The sequence below is a fragment of the Lontra canadensis genome, unplaced genomic scaffold (genome assembly GCF_010015895.1).
Source record: "Lontra canadensis isolate GAN:19392208 unplaced genomic scaffold, GSC_riverotter_1.0 scaffold28, whole genome shotgun sequence".
Taxonomy (NCBI): domain Eukaryota; kingdom Metazoa; phylum Chordata; class Mammalia; order Carnivora; family Mustelidae; genus Lontra; species Lontra canadensis.
In genome coordinates this window covers 2,012,526-2,030,047 of record NW_022631022.1, presented here as the reverse complement: position 1 = coordinate 2,030,047, position 17,522 = coordinate 2,012,526, and the positions used below count along the sequence as shown (strand labels likewise).

Sequence of the window (17,522 nt, the reverse complement as noted above, 5' to 3'; positions counted from 1 at the left end):
CTTTAAAAAAAAATTATACTAAAGGCATTAGCCATCTACTTTCTCAGGAGAGTAGACTAGGTATTGGGCAGCCACATAAACCTTGTGTTTTGGTACTTATTTCTCGCCACCGCTCTGTACATCAGTCCCAGTTCGTCCTTAAACTGGAATCTGGGACTTCTACTTTGGTATCTTGTTACCAGTAAATTCAGGAGGACCTGCATTAATAGATGAATAATTCTTTACATTTATAAAGGGAACATTGAAAACCATTAAATGAAAAAATCATTGTTTCCATGATTAAACTCCACTTAATCCTTACCCATCTGCATCACTAGAGATTAAACTATAATAGATACACTGAAAATAAATTCTCAGGGCTTTTGAAATTCAATCTCTACACTTATTGTTTACCCCTGGGGGGATCAAAGTCACAACTGTAGTATTTGTGCAGTGTAATCCCTCCTTCACTGATTAATAACAGCAGAAGATAAAATCTCCCTTCCTTGCCCTTCACTCAATGGTGGTATTTGTTATAAAAAGGCCACTGAACACCCAAGAGCCACAAGTACAGACTACTCCCCCGCCCCATGGCCCTCACCAGTGCTCAGACGACAAAGCCAGGGATGCGGACCTCGGGGTAACACTAGAGGGTAACACTAACTGAAACTTGAAACAAGGACACTGTGTATAATGCTACCTTCTTATGTGAAACAATAAGTGACAACTTCATCTGAAAAACAAACAACTCATCAGCCTTCTACTACCTAGCTTCTTTTCCCTGCCCTTAAAACCAAGTCTTATTTAACAAGTGCCTCCCAAGTTCCAGGCACAGCACTGAGTATGATACCCAGCCCTTCCAGTGATAACAAAGTACGGTGCAATGAGGCCTTCTGATGTACCAGACAAATGGAAAGAGAAGGCACTCTCATTGGAGACCAGAAAAAGGGTAGGAGGGGTCAACATTTTTTTTTTTGAAGATTTTATTTATTTTACTTGAGAGAGAGACAGGAAGAGCAGAGGGAGGGAGGGAGGGGGAGAGAGAGAGAGAGAGAATTTCAAGCAGACTTCATGCTGAGCATGGAGCCCAACGTGGGGCTCAATCCCAAGTCAGATGCTTAATGGACTGAACCACCAGGTGAGGAGGGGTCAACTTTTAAAATCTGTCATATCTGGTGTAAAGTACTGACCCTCAGGTTCTCCGTTCCTGATGCTCATAAAGGGATATTATGAAATTATAAACAAAGATGACCCATATGGTAGGCCCCTACAGCCATGAGCCCCCTCTGACAGGGGCTGAGGGTAACTCAAGTAGGCAGCTGAGATTTTATCTACATCCCTTTTCTTGAGCCACAGCCAGCCTTTCAGGTCGAGGAAATGTGAGGCAAGACATTACAGGAAAGGTTACGCAGTGAGCAAGTTGATAGAGAAATCTAAAAAAACACGGCCCAATTATAAAGGCAGTCCTAACCACTTCATTTCCTGGACCACTGGAAGTCACACCTTTAATGCAAATATTGGAAACCCTAACCTCCCTAGAAGTTTGACCTTTACAATGAATACAGTGGTATCTGGGGATTTCCTCTAAGGAAGAGCTTATAATATATCCTTCACCTCACTGTTTCTCAAACATTTTCATCATGGCCCCTAAGGGAAAAACTTCTGTTTCCTTCTTTACTCATAACCAACACTTCTGACACCAGATGTGTGGGTTTTTCCAAACCACACAACTCTCCAGTTTTCACAGGATGCCAACTGGATGGGTGTCCTACAATTTATAATTCTGACACTAACTGCCTAGAGTTAGCACAGACCCCTCAGGTTAAGGGCTCAATGCCACAAGGCTGCCCTCCTTCCCAGCCAACTTCAGACACCAGCTGCAAGTCTCCAGTTGACACCTTTACTCCAACTGGCTACAAACTGGGAATTTCCACAACCCCTTCCTCAAGTTCAGTAATTTGCTAGAATGGCTCACAGGATTCCAGAACACAGTCTACTTACTAAATTACCAATTTTCAGTACAAAAACGTAACTCAGGAACAGCTGGATGAAAGAGAGGTGTGGGGTAATGCATCATGGTGTGTTATCTTCCCAGAGCCTCGGGGTATTCACTAACCTGGAAGGTTGCTCAGAGTTTTTAGGGAGGTTCCATTACACAGGCACAGCTGATTAAATCACAGGCTCTTGGTACCTAATTCAACCTCCAGCCCCAGGAGTCAGGGGGCGAGGTTAAAGGTCTAACCCTCTCATCACAAGGCTGGTTCCCTTAAAACCAGCCCTCATCTTCAGGGGCTTTCCAAAGTTCACTTCATTAACATAAACTCAGGTGTGGTTGAAAGGGACTTGTTATTGAATACCAAAAAGATGCTCCTTTCATCTTTATAGCTCTGGAGCTGTTTTCGGAGCCAGGACAAAAACCAAATATTAATTGATTATATTACCTTAGGAGCTCTGTGCCGAGAACTAGGGACTAAGATGCACTCTACTCAAGGCCTTTTTAGACATTTTTTTCCCTAATTATGACACACCTTCCCCACTGAAATATTAATTACACAAATATACTGACTGTATATATGCTTATAGAGATATATATGTATCTGTGCTTTATACATAAAATAAGTAATTCTTTTGCCTCCCCTCCCCAGGAATCAATTTTCACCCCTTTGTGGGCAACAACAATGCCCAATTAAGAATGCATACCTTAGTTTATGAAATAAGACACTGGTAAAACCAAGAATATAAAACTAGGTTACTATAAGATAACCCAAAAGTTACATCTTGTATTAGGAAGATTTTCAAATTAGGAAAATTTTCAAATCTCTTTCTAGGATAATAATTTGCCTACAATTTTAGTAGTATAATAATATATATAATATATATAATATATGATAATAATAATATTGTATAAACCTGTTTTACAATATGAAATTAAATAATAAAAACGACGTGGGGCTTGATCCCAGGACCCTGAGATCATGACCTGAGGCGAAGGCAGAGGCTTTAATCCATTGAGCCACCCTGGCACCCCATATAAGAGTTTTAACACAAACTGAAGAGAATCTCTTGAGACGCTAAATAATTTAAAATAAACTTTCACTCACAAGCAATGTGTAAGTATTTATTACATTAAATAACGAGCTTCATCTATGGTTTGGATTAAGTGCAGGACAATGGAATAGAGGTAGTGTCAACATCATTTCAGACAGCCTTTTAAAAGGGATTTATTTTAAATCCAACAAGAGAATATGACAATTGTAAATATCTATGCATCAACATTGGGGCACTTAAATACACAGAGCAAATATTAACGGACATAAAGGGAGAAACGAACAATACTACAATAATAGGGGGGACTTTGGCACCCCAGTTACATCAATGGGTAGATTATTGAGACAGAAAATCAATAAAGAAATGGTGTCTCTGAAAGACGCATTAGACCAGATGGATTTAACAGATAATGTACAAAGCATCCAAAAATGACAGAATACACATTCTTTTCAAGTATGCATGAAACATTCTCTAGGACAGATCATATGTTAGGCCATAAAACAAGTCTCTATAAACTTAAGATTGAGATCCTATCATGCATCTTTTCTGACCACAATGATATGAAACTGGAAATTACAAGAAAAAAAAAAACCACTGGAAAAAAACACAAACATGGTGGCTAAAAAACATGCTACTGAACAACTAAAGGGTCAATGAAGAAATCAGAGGAAATGAAAAGAAGGCATGGAGACAAATGAAAATGGAAACACAATGGTCCAAAATCTCTGGGATGCAGCGGAAGCATCCCTCCAAGCAAAATTTCCCTTAGAGAAATTTATAGTGATGGGCCTACCTCAAGAAACAATAGAAATCTATTTTCTATTTTCTTGAAATTGGCGCAGTCACTGTGGAAAACAGTATGGAGGTTCCTCAAAAAATTAAAAGTAAAAGTATTATATGATCCAGTTATTCCATTACTGGGTACTTACCCAAAGGATATAAAAGCACTAATTTGAAAAGGTACGTGCACCCATATGTCTACTACAGCATTATCTACAACAGCCAAGATGTGGAAGCAACCCAAGTGTCCATCAACAGATGAATGAATAAAGACGTAGCATGTATACACACAATGGAATACTTCTCGGTCATAAAAAGGAATACGATCTTATCATTTGTGATGACATGAATGGACTTAGAAGGTATTATGCTCAGTGAAACAAGTCAGAAAGAAAAAGACAAATACCATATGATTTCACTTATATGTGGAATCTAAAAAACAAACCAAACAAAAAGCGAAAACAGACTCATAGGTAGAGAACAAACTGATGGTTGTGAGGGTGTAAGGGGTGGGGAAAATGGGTGAAGAGAAGTGGAAGGTACAGGCTTCTAGTTACAGAATGAATAATCTTGGGGAGTTTCGGCACAGCATAGAGAATACAATCAGTGGTACTATAATAGTGACAAGGTGACAGGACCACACTGTGGTGAGCACAGCATAAATTATGGATTTGTTGAATCACTGTGTTGTACACCTAAAACTAACAACATTGTGTGTCAAATATATTTCTATAAAAGCATATAAAATTTAAACTAAATAAAAACTCTAATATTAAATTAAAGGGATTTTTTGAAAGGGTTTATTTTAAATGCAATAAGCAAAAAAGTCCAAATCTCAGATATGATCACTACTTCCAGTCTGTCTTATTAAAATCCTACTCATGCCAGAACACCTAGGCTGAGGAGGCTCTGTAGGGAATGAACTCATCTGACTCTACCAATAATTTCCCATGTGCAGCCTGGATAAATTACCTAACCACTCTGCGTTCATTTCTCTAACCAGTCAATAATGTAAATCGACACACTATAATGGAAAAACACACAACAATCCTGGTCAGAGGATCTGCCATCTGGTCCTACCTTAGCTACTGACACACTGTGTGAGTATGGCCAAGTCACCGACCTTCCCTGAGGCCACCCCTTCCCCATCTGTAAAAGGAAGATATCCTGCCAGAAGCATGCATAGAGATTCTACATCATAAGTGCCTTTACTTGGCTAAGCCATGTACACTATCATACTAAATAAAACAATGCCCTTTATTAAATTCTACCAAATTCAAGCACACGAGTCAGTCCAGCCAGTATAAGACTTGATAGAAAAATATACCGCATAGAAAAACAGTGGGAAGAAAAACACGATTACTCTCCAAGATATAAGCCTTAAAAGTTCAGGCAAAGTACCTTCCCCGCTTGAATGAGGTACAACAGCCATTCGTGAGAACTCATTGCAGCCCCTTTTGGAACATACCCATTTTCTGCTTGGATCGCCGCTTAGTGTAATGCGCTCCATAAACTACCTCCTTCCATGTTCAATAATGCTTTCATTTTATTTGAAATCAAAGTTATAATGGTCTGGGATTTGGGAAATCCAGTCTGTATCTACCCTATACATATCCTATACTACAGATTCCAGTTAAATCCCTTCTCAGCTTTGGTTTTTCCAAACTTACTACTTTAGACAATCTCCATTCTTCCCATTCCCTTGATTACTTCAGTAGCCCGGAGCTAAATTTTTTCCCAATTCCGCTGGAATCTTCTTCACCTCCTAGGAAGACTAGGAAAACAAGGGATCAAAAGGAAAGCTAGTAACAGTGAGAGGCAGGGAAAATACATCATCATCCAGAGAGAAAACTGTCACCATTTATTCTCAGCTCTAGGCCAAAGTAAAGCAAGTGTCCGCCCCTCAACACTACTAGCATAAAAAGATTCTCTATCTGCTAGTAATTATAAAAACAGTTCTTTGATTTCTCTATGCAATGAATTGCATCTAAGACTATTTTACAAAGTACTGAAGTACCTATTATTTGAAGCATTTAACTAAAAAGGATGGATGGTCATCTGGCAAGGACGCTATCAAAGCCGTTCCTAAACTGGAGAGAAGGGACTAGCTCAAAAGTGTCTAACAGTTTTTAAGCCAATGTAGTTGAGAGATTCATCATCCTATCCGCCAATGGGGAATACAGGCTTACTAAAGTAACTGTCACTGGGAGCCAGGCAAGTACCTTGCAAGGGAGGGTGTAGCATTTGAAATGTACTCCCCTACCCTCAGTGGGTCTCAGCTAAGAAATGATGAATTAAATTACTCCTAAAATCTCCCCAAATATAAAAGCCTCCTGATAGTTTCACAAAGACTATGGCAGGTGTCCAAGAACTTCACTACCATCATCCAACAGACCCCCTCCCCTCCATTTTCCCCTCATTTCTTCATAATTTTAATTACTGGTTCACTGTCATTTTCTCCAATACTGAAGAATTCCTAGCAAGTTCAATAACCACAGAGATGACCCTTCCAACAATTTAACTCTCAGTTCACTAAATGTCTTTTACCGATATTGTCCTCTCCCCAACTTCAGCCATGTATTCCCAGTCATGCCCTAAGACTTTATCATTACCAATAGCTACAACACGGTAGGAAAGAGAAAATCAGTGGGGAGAGGGTCAGTGCAAAAGTGATAGTTTTGAAGTCACAGTGGAGTTGAAGAATAGTTGGACTGAGGCACTGTAGGAAGGAAGTGTGCTGGAAAATTCGGTTGTGTTCAGAGAGTGGGATGCATGAAATCGTGATTATGGAGAGGTTATAGCTATTGGTGTCACTAGTGACAGCCCACATTGCTAAATCCAGAGGTCAGTTTTCAGTTCTCATCTTACTTGACCTACCAGCAGCATCTGGCATAGCTAACTATTCCCTCCACCTGAAGAACACTCAGCTTGATCCTAGGACTCTACGGTCTTGGTTTTCCTATCTTGCTGATCATTCTTTGTCAGTCTCCTTTGCTGGTTCCTTCTTTTCTCCTGATGGTGGAATGTACCTGGGCTGAGTCCTTGGTCCATTTTATCTACTACACTCACTCCCTTGGTGATCTCATCCAGGCTCATGGTTTTAAACGCCACGCATTTGCCTCTCTTCTAACTCCACACGTCTATCCAACTGGCTACCTGCCATCTCCCCTTGGAAGTCTAGTAGCCATCTCAAACTTAACAGGTCCAAAGCTTAATTACTCGTATGTTACCTTGCCTCTCAAAGTCTGTTTCATCTGCAGTTTATTCACTGAGATTGATGGCAACCTATCCTTCAAACTGCTCAGGTCCAGATCCTGGAGACCCTGACTGCTCTCTTTCTCTCATATCTCACACCCAAACCATCAAGAAATCATGCAAGCTCCACCTCAAAATATATCCAGAATTTGACCTGTACTTACATCTTCCATTGCTACAACTCTCATCCAGGTCACCACTGTCTCTCTCCTGGATTGCTGCAATGGCCTCCTAAGAGGTCTTCTTGGCTCCTCCTCACCTCCATCACCTATTCTCCACCCAGCAGCCAGAGGGGTCCTTTTAGACCTAAAGTCAGATCACGTCACTCTTCTGCTCAATGACCCGCAACAGCTCCCAGCTGACTTAAAGTAAATGTGAAAGTTACTCTGATGCCCTACAAAGCCTTAAATAATCTGGTCCTCCGCTTTCTCTGACCTTCTCCCCTTAGCCACTGTGCGCTCCTAAATGTGCTTCAAACACGTCAGGCACGCTTTTCCCTTAGGGCCTTGGCTGTAGCTATCCGCAATGCCTGCTCTGCTCTTCTCCCAGACATCCACATGGCAAAGCACCTCATCTCCTTCCTCAAATCCCAAGCTCTCAAGGAGACCAACCTGACCACCCGATTTAATACTGCAGTCTATCTGGCAATCTCGACATCCCAACCCCCTGCTTTATTATTTTTTTTCCTGTATCACTTAACATCTTCTTAACACACTGTGTAATTTATTAACTGTGTTGTCTGTTGACTACTGCCTCCCACCAGAACGAAAACCACAAGGACAGAAATTTTTGTTCATTTTCTTCACTGACGTATTCCAAGCACGTAGAACAATGCCTGGCACATAAGTACTCAATAAATATATTTTTTTTAATGCATGAACACTTGAAACTGGATTTAAATTGTGGACCAGAGAGAGAGTTGAGGTCAACAGAAAAAAAACTCAAATGGCCCAGGTACACCTAGGGTCTCAATTATGCTCCGAGACAATTAGCTACTTAAAAAAGCTGTATTATTTCTTTCAGATCTGCAGGTGGATTACGTAATGCAAACACTGGTGACTTTGCCATAATACCAGCTCCTACTAGAAAAAAGCACCGAGGACAGATAAAAGGCATGGCCCACAATTTTTGTCTTTGCCACTTGGTGACTCTACACTACTCTCCTGTCTTTAGCAGCTTCGTAAGTCAGAGGGGTGACTTGCAAACACCCCACAATTTAGGAATCGGAGAGAGCAAGTCCATCAGGGCTAATGCCACTTTTGGAATGCCTGATTTACTCCCATGGATTAGGCACAGACTCTTACAAGTCAGAACTAGATGACGATCATTTATGTCCGTAGTTTCAGCCACGGCTGCAGATCTGAATTCCCAAGGCACTTACAGTAAACTACAGCTGCGCACCCCCCCCACCGCCTTTCCAAGAGAAACACTCCGGGTGAGGCACAGGTAAAGGTGTTCCAGGTGACTGGAATGGGTAGCCACAGCGGGGAGCAATGAAGGGGGCTCAACTCCATTTTCCAGATTACAAATGAATCCCAGGCAAAATGAGATCCAAGGTCACAGAGCTCAGTGACAGTGTTAGGACTGGAAACTGTCGCTTGATTCTTTAGAGAAACAGCAGTAAAGGAGAAATTCCACTACAACATAATAAAGTGTAAGGCCATGTATTACAGTAGTTAAATGCTATTCTTTTTATTAAAATCATGGCATCTGAGTTCACGAATGAGAAATTTTCTTTACTGGCCCCTATCTTGAAGGGCTTGGGTTGGAGTTTGTTATGGTAGCCTTGGAATGAATTAGGTATACTACACTCTAAGATCTTGTGTAAACATTTATTCCTTCATTAAAATAACTGGATGAACTTCCAGTAAAAAAAAAAAAAAAGAAGAAGAAAAAAGAATACCTCTAATATCTTTCTTTGTCAACCAACTTATTGATTTAAACAGTTTTCTGGTTTAAAAACCCTACAGTAGTCATGGCTGCAGAACAATGTGAACGTACTTACTGCCTGCCTCTGAATAGTATGTATAAAATGGTCAACATAGGAAATTTTATGCTACATATATTTAGCCACCAGTTTTTAAAAGCAAGAGAAAGACAAAAGAAGAAAAAGAGAAAAGAGAAAGGAGTGGAGGTGTAAGAGAAAAAGATCTAGAGGAGGAGATCCCCCAAAACCAAATTTAACCACTGTGAGCACCTGTTGGCAGACATTCACGAAAAGCCTGGTGGGAGGAAGGAGCAGTTCCTTGGGTCCCCAGACCACCAGCAAAGCAAAGTCCTACAAAGAGCACGGGAAGTAGATCACTCTGGAGGAGTAACCCATACACACACAGTGCTCAGTCTCTAATCTAAGATGTGGGGCTATACAAGGATGTCCTTGACACTGCCTAAGACCTGGGCTGTATTTCCACATCCAGGGCTCCTCCTAGAGAGATGATAGTTAAGTCTCCTTCACACCACACAGTTCAGGATCCTCTTAAACATGGAAGTAAGCTACTGGTAGTATTTTGGCTTTTTGTGAATTGTAAAATCAGCGTACCAACACTGAAGAGAAGAGGTTAGAGATGCTCAGGGCAGAGTCATGAAATCTCCACAGTATGCCTCCTTGCTCTGCAATTCTCTTAAGAATATTGTTTGGTGTCTAAAACAGGTAGAACAGCCTTTTTTCAGAAAACACCTTTGACCATAATTCCAAAGTAATAAAGTGTATTCAGTCCCGCCTCTAAATGTATAGCTATAAATGTCAATTACAAGGCAGTACTTCCTGAATGTATGAACTGATGGGGTCGGGTGTGGGGGGGCAGATTTTCCAAACAGTGATTGAAGCCAAGTAAGCTTCTCTGAAAATAGTTCTCATAAATTTAACAAGCACCACTGAATATAATTTTATTCCAAATTGATTCAGTTTATGTACCATACCTTAAACATATTTTTATAGTGAAGATCGTGTACAGCAATGCTGATGATAAATGCTCAACAAGGATTTGCTCAATGAAGGAATGAGAAGGACCAAGCCTCATTCTGAGTTTGTTTCGTAACGGAGATGACAACATAGGCTAAAATCTAAAATCTAGCAGGGCATTATTTTAATCGCTACTGTAAAAGAATAACATCTATCTTTGCAACTCAATGTGACAGATACATCAGATTCCCCCTAGAAAGAGTAAAGTGGGGGAGAAGAAGGATAGAAGGGGAGAAAAGGGGAAGGAGTAGCTTACTATACCAGAAGGAGATTCTCCAGAATGACATGGGTCAGGTCAGATCTCAGGCAAGCAAAAGGGCCCCGATCTCACTTAACACTCAAGTGCCAACCAAAAACTGAGATGAAGTATTCTACTTGTATAAAGCTGATTTTCCACTTGACTCTTATCTCAGGGGACATTGGGTAAGCTCAGTGTAAATAGGCTTTTTCTCATTCCTTTCTGTAGTGTTTCACCTACAATGGCGTACTTGTTGAGACAACCAAGTGCTACATGACAGAAAAATACCACACAATTAGCAATTCCTAAAGGACTATGTTATGGGTTGAACTGTACCCTCCACTGAATTCACAGGTAAAAGTTCTAACTCCTAGTACCTCAGCATGTTACCTTAATGTTACCTTATTTGCGTGTATAATTAGTTAGGATGAAATCACACTGAAGTAGAGTAGGCCCTTAATTCAGTATGACTACTGTCCTTATTTTAATTTTTAAGATTTTATGTATTTGCCAGAGAGAGAGTACAAGCAGGGGGAATGGCAGGCAGAGTAGGCAGAGGGAAAACCAGGTTCCCCACTGAGCAAGGACCCAGATGTAGGACCTAATCGCAAGACCTGAGCCGAAGGCAGCTGCTTAACCAACTGAGCCACCCAGGTGTCCCGGTATGACTATTATCCTCATACAAAAAAGAAATGTGAACATAGACAGGCACATGGGGAGAAGGCTGTGAGAGGACGGGAGGTATGCATGCTATCACAAGCCAAAGAACTGGCAGAAGCCAGAAGAAAGAACAGAACAGATCTCTCCCGGGCACCTTCAGAGGGAGCATGGCCCTGCAGACACCTTGGTTTCACATACCTGGCTTCTAGAGCTCGGAGACAGTAACCACCTGCCGTTCTACGCTCCCGGCGTGCTGTACTTCTCTATGGCAGCCTCATTAAACTGATACCAACAGTCAGGGGCCAACAAGCACCAACCAGCCCACACCCTTCTCGCTGCATCTCAGCTCTGGCTTCCCGCCCCATGGCCACTTGCCACAATATCAGCCCAGGCCCCACGACCTCGCTCTCGGGCTGCCGCCTGGTGTCCCTGACTTCAGGTCTACCTCCACCTGCTCCAACTGCCAAACTCACATGCACGCCACCATGACGTTAACCTCTGAAAGATGCCAACTTCTTTGCATCACTCTCTGGGTAAAATAGTGCTAGTGACTCACCAATTTCTATCAGGAAAATTCCAGATGCTCTCGCCCAACCTTCAGGCCTCCCTCTTCTAAGCTAGCTCCAACTGCTAAGTGACCCTTGAACACACCACCATTATTCTTCATGCCATGCTTCCTCCCCTGCTTGGCACTCTCCCCCTTCAACTACCCAAATCTTGACCATCCCATGAATACTACGGCCAAGACTTGCTTTCACCTTGATGCACTCTCTGTATACTCATTCCCACAACAACGGCCACATATCTGACCTCTATGTGTTTACTACTTGTATCTGTCATTCTGCACTCATCAAAGACTCCCTTGCATGGTTACATAGCATGTTAAAGGTGCACACTTCAATTCCATAGCTGGACCATGAGTTCCTTAGGGTCAGGGTTCTTGTTTTACAATTTTGGGGGTATTTCTCAAACCCAAAGACAATGCTAGGCTTTCTTTTTTTTTTTTTTTTTCCTTAAGATTTTATTTATTTCAGAGAAAGAGAGGCAGAAAGTGCAAGCATGAATGGGGTGGGGGAAAGGGGCAGAGGGAGAAGCAGACTCCTCGCTGAGCAAAGCACCCAACGCAGGGCTCAATCCCAGGACCCCAGGATCATGACCCGAGCCAAAGGCAGATGCTTAAATGACTGAGCCAGGTCCCCCATGACAATGCTAGGCTTATTATAAGCAAGCTCTAAGTTCCTAAATTCTTATCAAATTAACTATTATACATTATAAATTCTTAGAAATGTTACTTTTGGCTTTTTTAAAAAGATTTTATTTATTTGACAGACAAAAATCACAAGTAGGCAGAGATGCAGGCAGAGAGAGAGGGGAAAGCAGGCTCCCCACCGACCAGAGAGCCTGATGCGGGGCTTGATCCCAAGACCTGGGATCATGACCTGAGCTGAAGGCAGAGGCTTTAACCCACTGAGCCACGCAGGTGCCCCTTTTGGCTCTTTCTTCAGCTGGGAACTTAAAATTGAACAAATCTATAGATTTTATATGAGCCAAATGGTTCCACATATACACAAATAATTTAAAACCTACAAGGAAAAGGAGAAAAAAAACCCTCAGGTTTTTAGTCCTAAGTTACTTACCATTCTTCATCACCACATTGGACCACACGTTCGCATTTAAGGCTTGAATGATTCGCTTTACTCCTGTAGATTCTGGAAAGTCATCTAATCAGGAGGAGAAACAGATATATTTATACACATATTTAAACACACACACACGTGTGTGTGTTTAAATATGTGTGTGTGTATCACCCAAACCATACTTTTAAATAACTATGGCTTAGTTATCTTGTTTAGTTGGTACTTAACATTGTAACTTACCTAGTAAAGAAAACAATACAGAGCTTAGAGCTCTTGATAAGAATATCCTAGAAACTAAAACAATGATATAAATGCACTTTATAAAAGGTTTCTATGATAAAGTCATCTGTATCACCTCACCAATGGAATCTACTCATATTTTCCTGAAAATGTGAGTTCCTGTTAATTATACAATCCTGGCAAAGCTTTGGAAACACCAATTTTGGCTATTTAGGGAGAATGAGTTTCCTGAAGGCAGGGATGGTCCTCTTGGTATGCCACAAAATGCTGTAAATGCCCCTACCTTCTCCTGGGAATCACAGAGTAACAATTATTATTTATAGTAGATATTCAGAGAACAATTTCCTGATTGGAGAAAGAGAGTTTAAGAGAAGTAAAATGACTATAACCATAAATGTAGGAGACAGGCAAGGATCATTAAAAATAAAAACCAACAACTTAGTTTAGCTGGGTTAGTATTGGTACTATTTTGCTTCTGGAATTTAGCTGATACTACTCAAAATAACAGGGCAGTAATCCCAGTTAGCATACTAACAAGGTGATATTCTCAGCTTGCAGATATGTTACGATGGAAATGAGTGTTATAAGACTGGATACGGTAAATGGCAGAAGTAGTTTCCATGTGCCTGAAGGAGAAAGTCTCCTAAGAGCCTATGGAGCATAATCCACATAGAACCCGTGTCTAGTGGCCTGGCCAGGCATGGAATTAGAAGTCAGAAAATCTGATCTGGAACTCAGGCTTTTTCTTTCTTTTTTTTTTTTTTTAATTTATCTGACAGAGAGAGAGCGTGAATAAGCAGGGGGAGCAGCAGAGGGAGAGGGAGAACTCAGGCTCCATAATTTGTTAGCTATTTGATCAAGGGCAAATCATGTACGCTATTCTCGAAGAAAAGTGGGGCTGATGCCACTCTGCACACACCTCTCCCAGAAGAAAGAGGCACTGGAAGTGACGATTCACCCCTATAAACCCCCCTCTAAGCGGGGCTCACCACCCAACACAGTGCCTGAAGGATAGCAGGCGCTCCATAAAGACTGAGGGCCGGATGAGTCATCTGAAGAACAGCAACGTACCATCCTAACAGAAACAATGGCAAGGATTAAACTGAAAATACAAAGTGAACTTTCTCTCCTCGATGTTTAAATAAAGAAATAAAAGGCATGTTTACCTGAACTATGAATGATTCAGTTCTTAAAAGGATAACTAACACTTCAGATGACAGAAACCAAAAATACAGTCTGAACTAAAGAGCTAGAACCAGTAAGACGAAATCGAATCCAGACAAGCAGGAAGTCTCATACTGGTGTTAGGATACACACATACAAAGCTTGTGGTTTATTTTTAAAAATTCTAGGGAGGATTTCATTACTTCATCTAAAGATCTGTCAAAATCTACTTCAATATTAAGCGATATTAATGCAAGAACATTGTTCAGACAAGGAGCAAGGAGATGTATGGTGGTATAAGGGAGAAGAAATTATAAAATAAAAACAGATTTAAAGATTTTTTTTTAAATTTTTATTTGACAGAGCTCACAAGTAGGCAGAGAGGCAGGCAGAGAGAGAGAGAGGAAGCAGGCTCCCTGCCGAGCAGAGAGCCCGATGAGGGGCTCGATCCCAGGACCCTGGGATCATGACCTGAGCCAAAGGCAGAGGCTTAACCCACTGAGCCACCCAGACGCCCCTAAAAACAGATTTAAATAAACGACTCAAATGTGGACTCTGAAGGACAACGGGATGAAGAGAAAATTCTAGTGTCAGAAATAAGCAATTATGTACATGCTCACATACACAAAACAAGGCCCAAGTTTAGGGGACCTGTAAGACATGGGAAGAGAAATTGTACTTGTTAATTTTCAATTATTATTAAAAATGTAGAGGGAGAAAAATCAACCTTTTTATCCTATTCTTCTCTGGAAGGGCTTTATTCCCAAAGGTAAAATTCTGGAAAAATTCTAAATAAGGCAGAATATAAAAAGAGATTTCTTAATTCCCTTTAAAATAGGTTTCGTAGAATGATTACTTATATCCTGTCTATGTACTTTAATTTATATTGGCTGTCTCTTAGAATGTCTTTTGCAACAACTGGCATCTTAACGCCACGTCCCTACTGGTCCTCTCACTATGAGCCCTGTGCCTTTCTCATTTCTTCCCCATGGAGCAAGTGGCATGTGAAAGTTCATGATGCCACGACAGTCTTGGAATTTCTAAACAGAAATAATCTCTCGCATCTCTGAAATACCACAGGACCCATATATTTTTAAATACTTATGACATTCCATTGGGCAATTCAATCGTTCATGTATGTGTTTATCTCCTGTACTGGACTATAAGGTTTTGGTGGCCCAAACCTGTCTTCTCTTGGCAGGTCCCGCCACAGGTAATGCTGAAGGAGAGAAGGTGAGAAGAGTAGTAAAGGAAGGGAAGAGAAAGGGGGAAGAAACGGAAGGTCCAAAGTATCACAGAAGGCAGTTAAGTGGAGAGCTACCCTGGGGTTGGCGCTGGGGGCATTCTGAGTCTGTTTTTAGTCTCACATGTCTAAAGGACATAAAAACAGGGCCGACATGCCCCCTACGGTTCCTGGGAATTCGGCCTCAAGATGTGAGAAATTCAAAATAAGGAACATAAATTTTAACTATTTAGTGCATGGGTCAAATCCTCTTTTTTTTGGCAGAGGACAAAGGATAAGAGACTCAGGAAATGACTAAGATTTAAGGTAGAAATCCTCTACATTTATCTATAAGAAACACAGTATTTGAAAAATCCTAACATGTGTGGTAAAGCAAAAAATATGGATTATTTGGTTAATAGTAAGACCACACCAGTGGGTTGTGCACAAATCTCTTTAAGCAGCTGAGGAAAAAATGTTTTTTGAATTTCACTTTGACTCTTCTTCCCTGCATTAAAATACTCCCTCACATCTCCAAAGCCATGTTTCTCCTGACACATAAATACTTACCATCCTCCTCAGGCAACTCTTCTGGACTAAGTTCTACCAATTCAAAGCCATGCTTGATACACCATTCTTGAGCTTTTTGTCGGTTTACACCTAATGTGCAGAAGAATCTTCATAAGTAAAATTTTTTAAAACAGCATATCACTGCAATGCTTCCATTAATCTCAGTGTTACCCTCAGTGTTATCCTAAAGGCATCCAAAATAAAGAAAATGATTTCTCAAACCCGAACTGTCCATTCTTAAAAAAAAAAAAATATAAATATTGCAAGATTTCAAAGAGAAATAGCTAAAAATACTTTGTAAAGTAATATAATACAGGAGATGTACTGTTCTAAGTTAAGAAAACAAAAGTATATTCTGTTTACCAAGGGACAGCAATTATATGAACCAACCATGGTCCCATTGGCATGCCTTACCATTTTCACACACTCTGTCACAAACCAGGATCATGACTTCAGGTAACCATGCTTCTGCCAGTGGAAGCCATGAGGACACACTATCAAGACCAGACTTCTAGAGGGAGGAAAAACAAACACAAACAACCAGAAGAAGAGACAGTAAGAACTCAGGGAAAGGGGGGGGGGGGGGGGGGGGGCTGGGGAGGGGCGGGATAAAGAAAGCACCAAATAATTTCTCACTCAAGGTCCCTGGCAAACCAAATCTTACTTGTGTGCTGTCAAAGTACACCACAAATGCTTGGACAGACTCCGCGATCTCTGTAGTGATGAGAAATTTGTTCGGCACCACGCACAGATTGATATCTGCTGAGTAGTATTTATTATCAATGGTCCAGGGATAAAACCTCACAGCATCGGCAGCTGCTTCCACAACAAGATCTTCTGTTCCGAGGATATCTAAACAAAGGACACAATGTTACCATGGGAAGTGCAACACCGATACACACTGATCAAGTCTCTCAAAAAGATACCAGACTGGGGCGCCTGGGTGGCTCAGCCGGTTGGGCATCTGACTCTCGGTTTCAGCTCAGGTCATGATCTCATGGGTCGTGGGGTCAAATCTCACGTCAGCCTCCACACTCAGCAAGGAGTCTGCCTGAAGTTTCTTTCCCTCTGCCCCCACTTGCTCACTCTCCCTCACTCTCTCAAATGAATGGGTAAATCTTGAAAAACAAAAACCAAAAAAAAGGTACCAGATTAATATGGTACCTTTGCCTACTCCTCTTTGTGTACAGATTTCAAAAGCCCTCCCATTTATCAGGGCATTTTCTTCTCTAGCATTTGATTATAAAAGTAACGATGACATAATTTAACTCGTTGGCTTTTATTTTCTAAGAGCACAAAAACTATTGTGACTAGGTTAGACAGAAGACAAAATAGTCATGTAACCATACACCCAGAAAAGAGCAAGTAGAAGAGGAAGAATAACAGCTTACATTTATTTTATTGCTTACGGACTTCATGTGAGATGGAAGGTTACAAGAATCTTCAACAATCTATAACTATCTGTGCTTATTGCAAGCTACAAGGAATGTAGCAGTGAGGCTAAGCCATTAATAAAATAAAAGCTAAACATCTTCCTTGGGCCAAATGCTTACACATTAATTCAACTAATGATATAAAAGAAAGGATATTGATAAATGACCCCAATTCCATTTATAGTCAGCCTTGTTCAGATTCTTTGAAAGCCAACTCCAATTTTTGTTTGATAAAGATATTTTTGGCATAATTTAAATACATAATAGCCAAGCACATTTAATTATTTAGAATATACCTAAATCTTTCAGAAACCCCTGTGCAACATGGCTAGAA

The 17,522-nt window shown here is 40.9% G+C and overlaps 1 protein-coding gene across 1 annotated transcript in view; it reads right to left on the bottom strand.

The window, feature by feature from the left end:
• The window catches only part of AAGAB (alpha and gamma adaptin binding protein), a 49,339-nt gene that overhangs the window by 15,422 nt on the left and 16,395 nt on the right, over nucleotides 1–17,522 (bottom strand). Inside the window, exons 2-5 of the mRNA XM_032864630.1 lie at nucleotides 16,420–16,607; nucleotides 16,170–16,266; nucleotides 15,756–15,845; nucleotides 12,560–12,643 (exon numbers count right to left, since the gene is read on the bottom strand). Coding sequence (XP_032720521.1) covers nucleotides 12,560–12,643; nucleotides 15,756–15,845; nucleotides 16,170–16,266; nucleotides 16,420–16,607 — 459 coding nt within the window. The remainder of the gene's footprint in view (nucleotides 1–12,559; nucleotides 12,644–15,755; nucleotides 15,846–16,169; nucleotides 16,267–16,419; nucleotides 16,608–17,522) is intronic.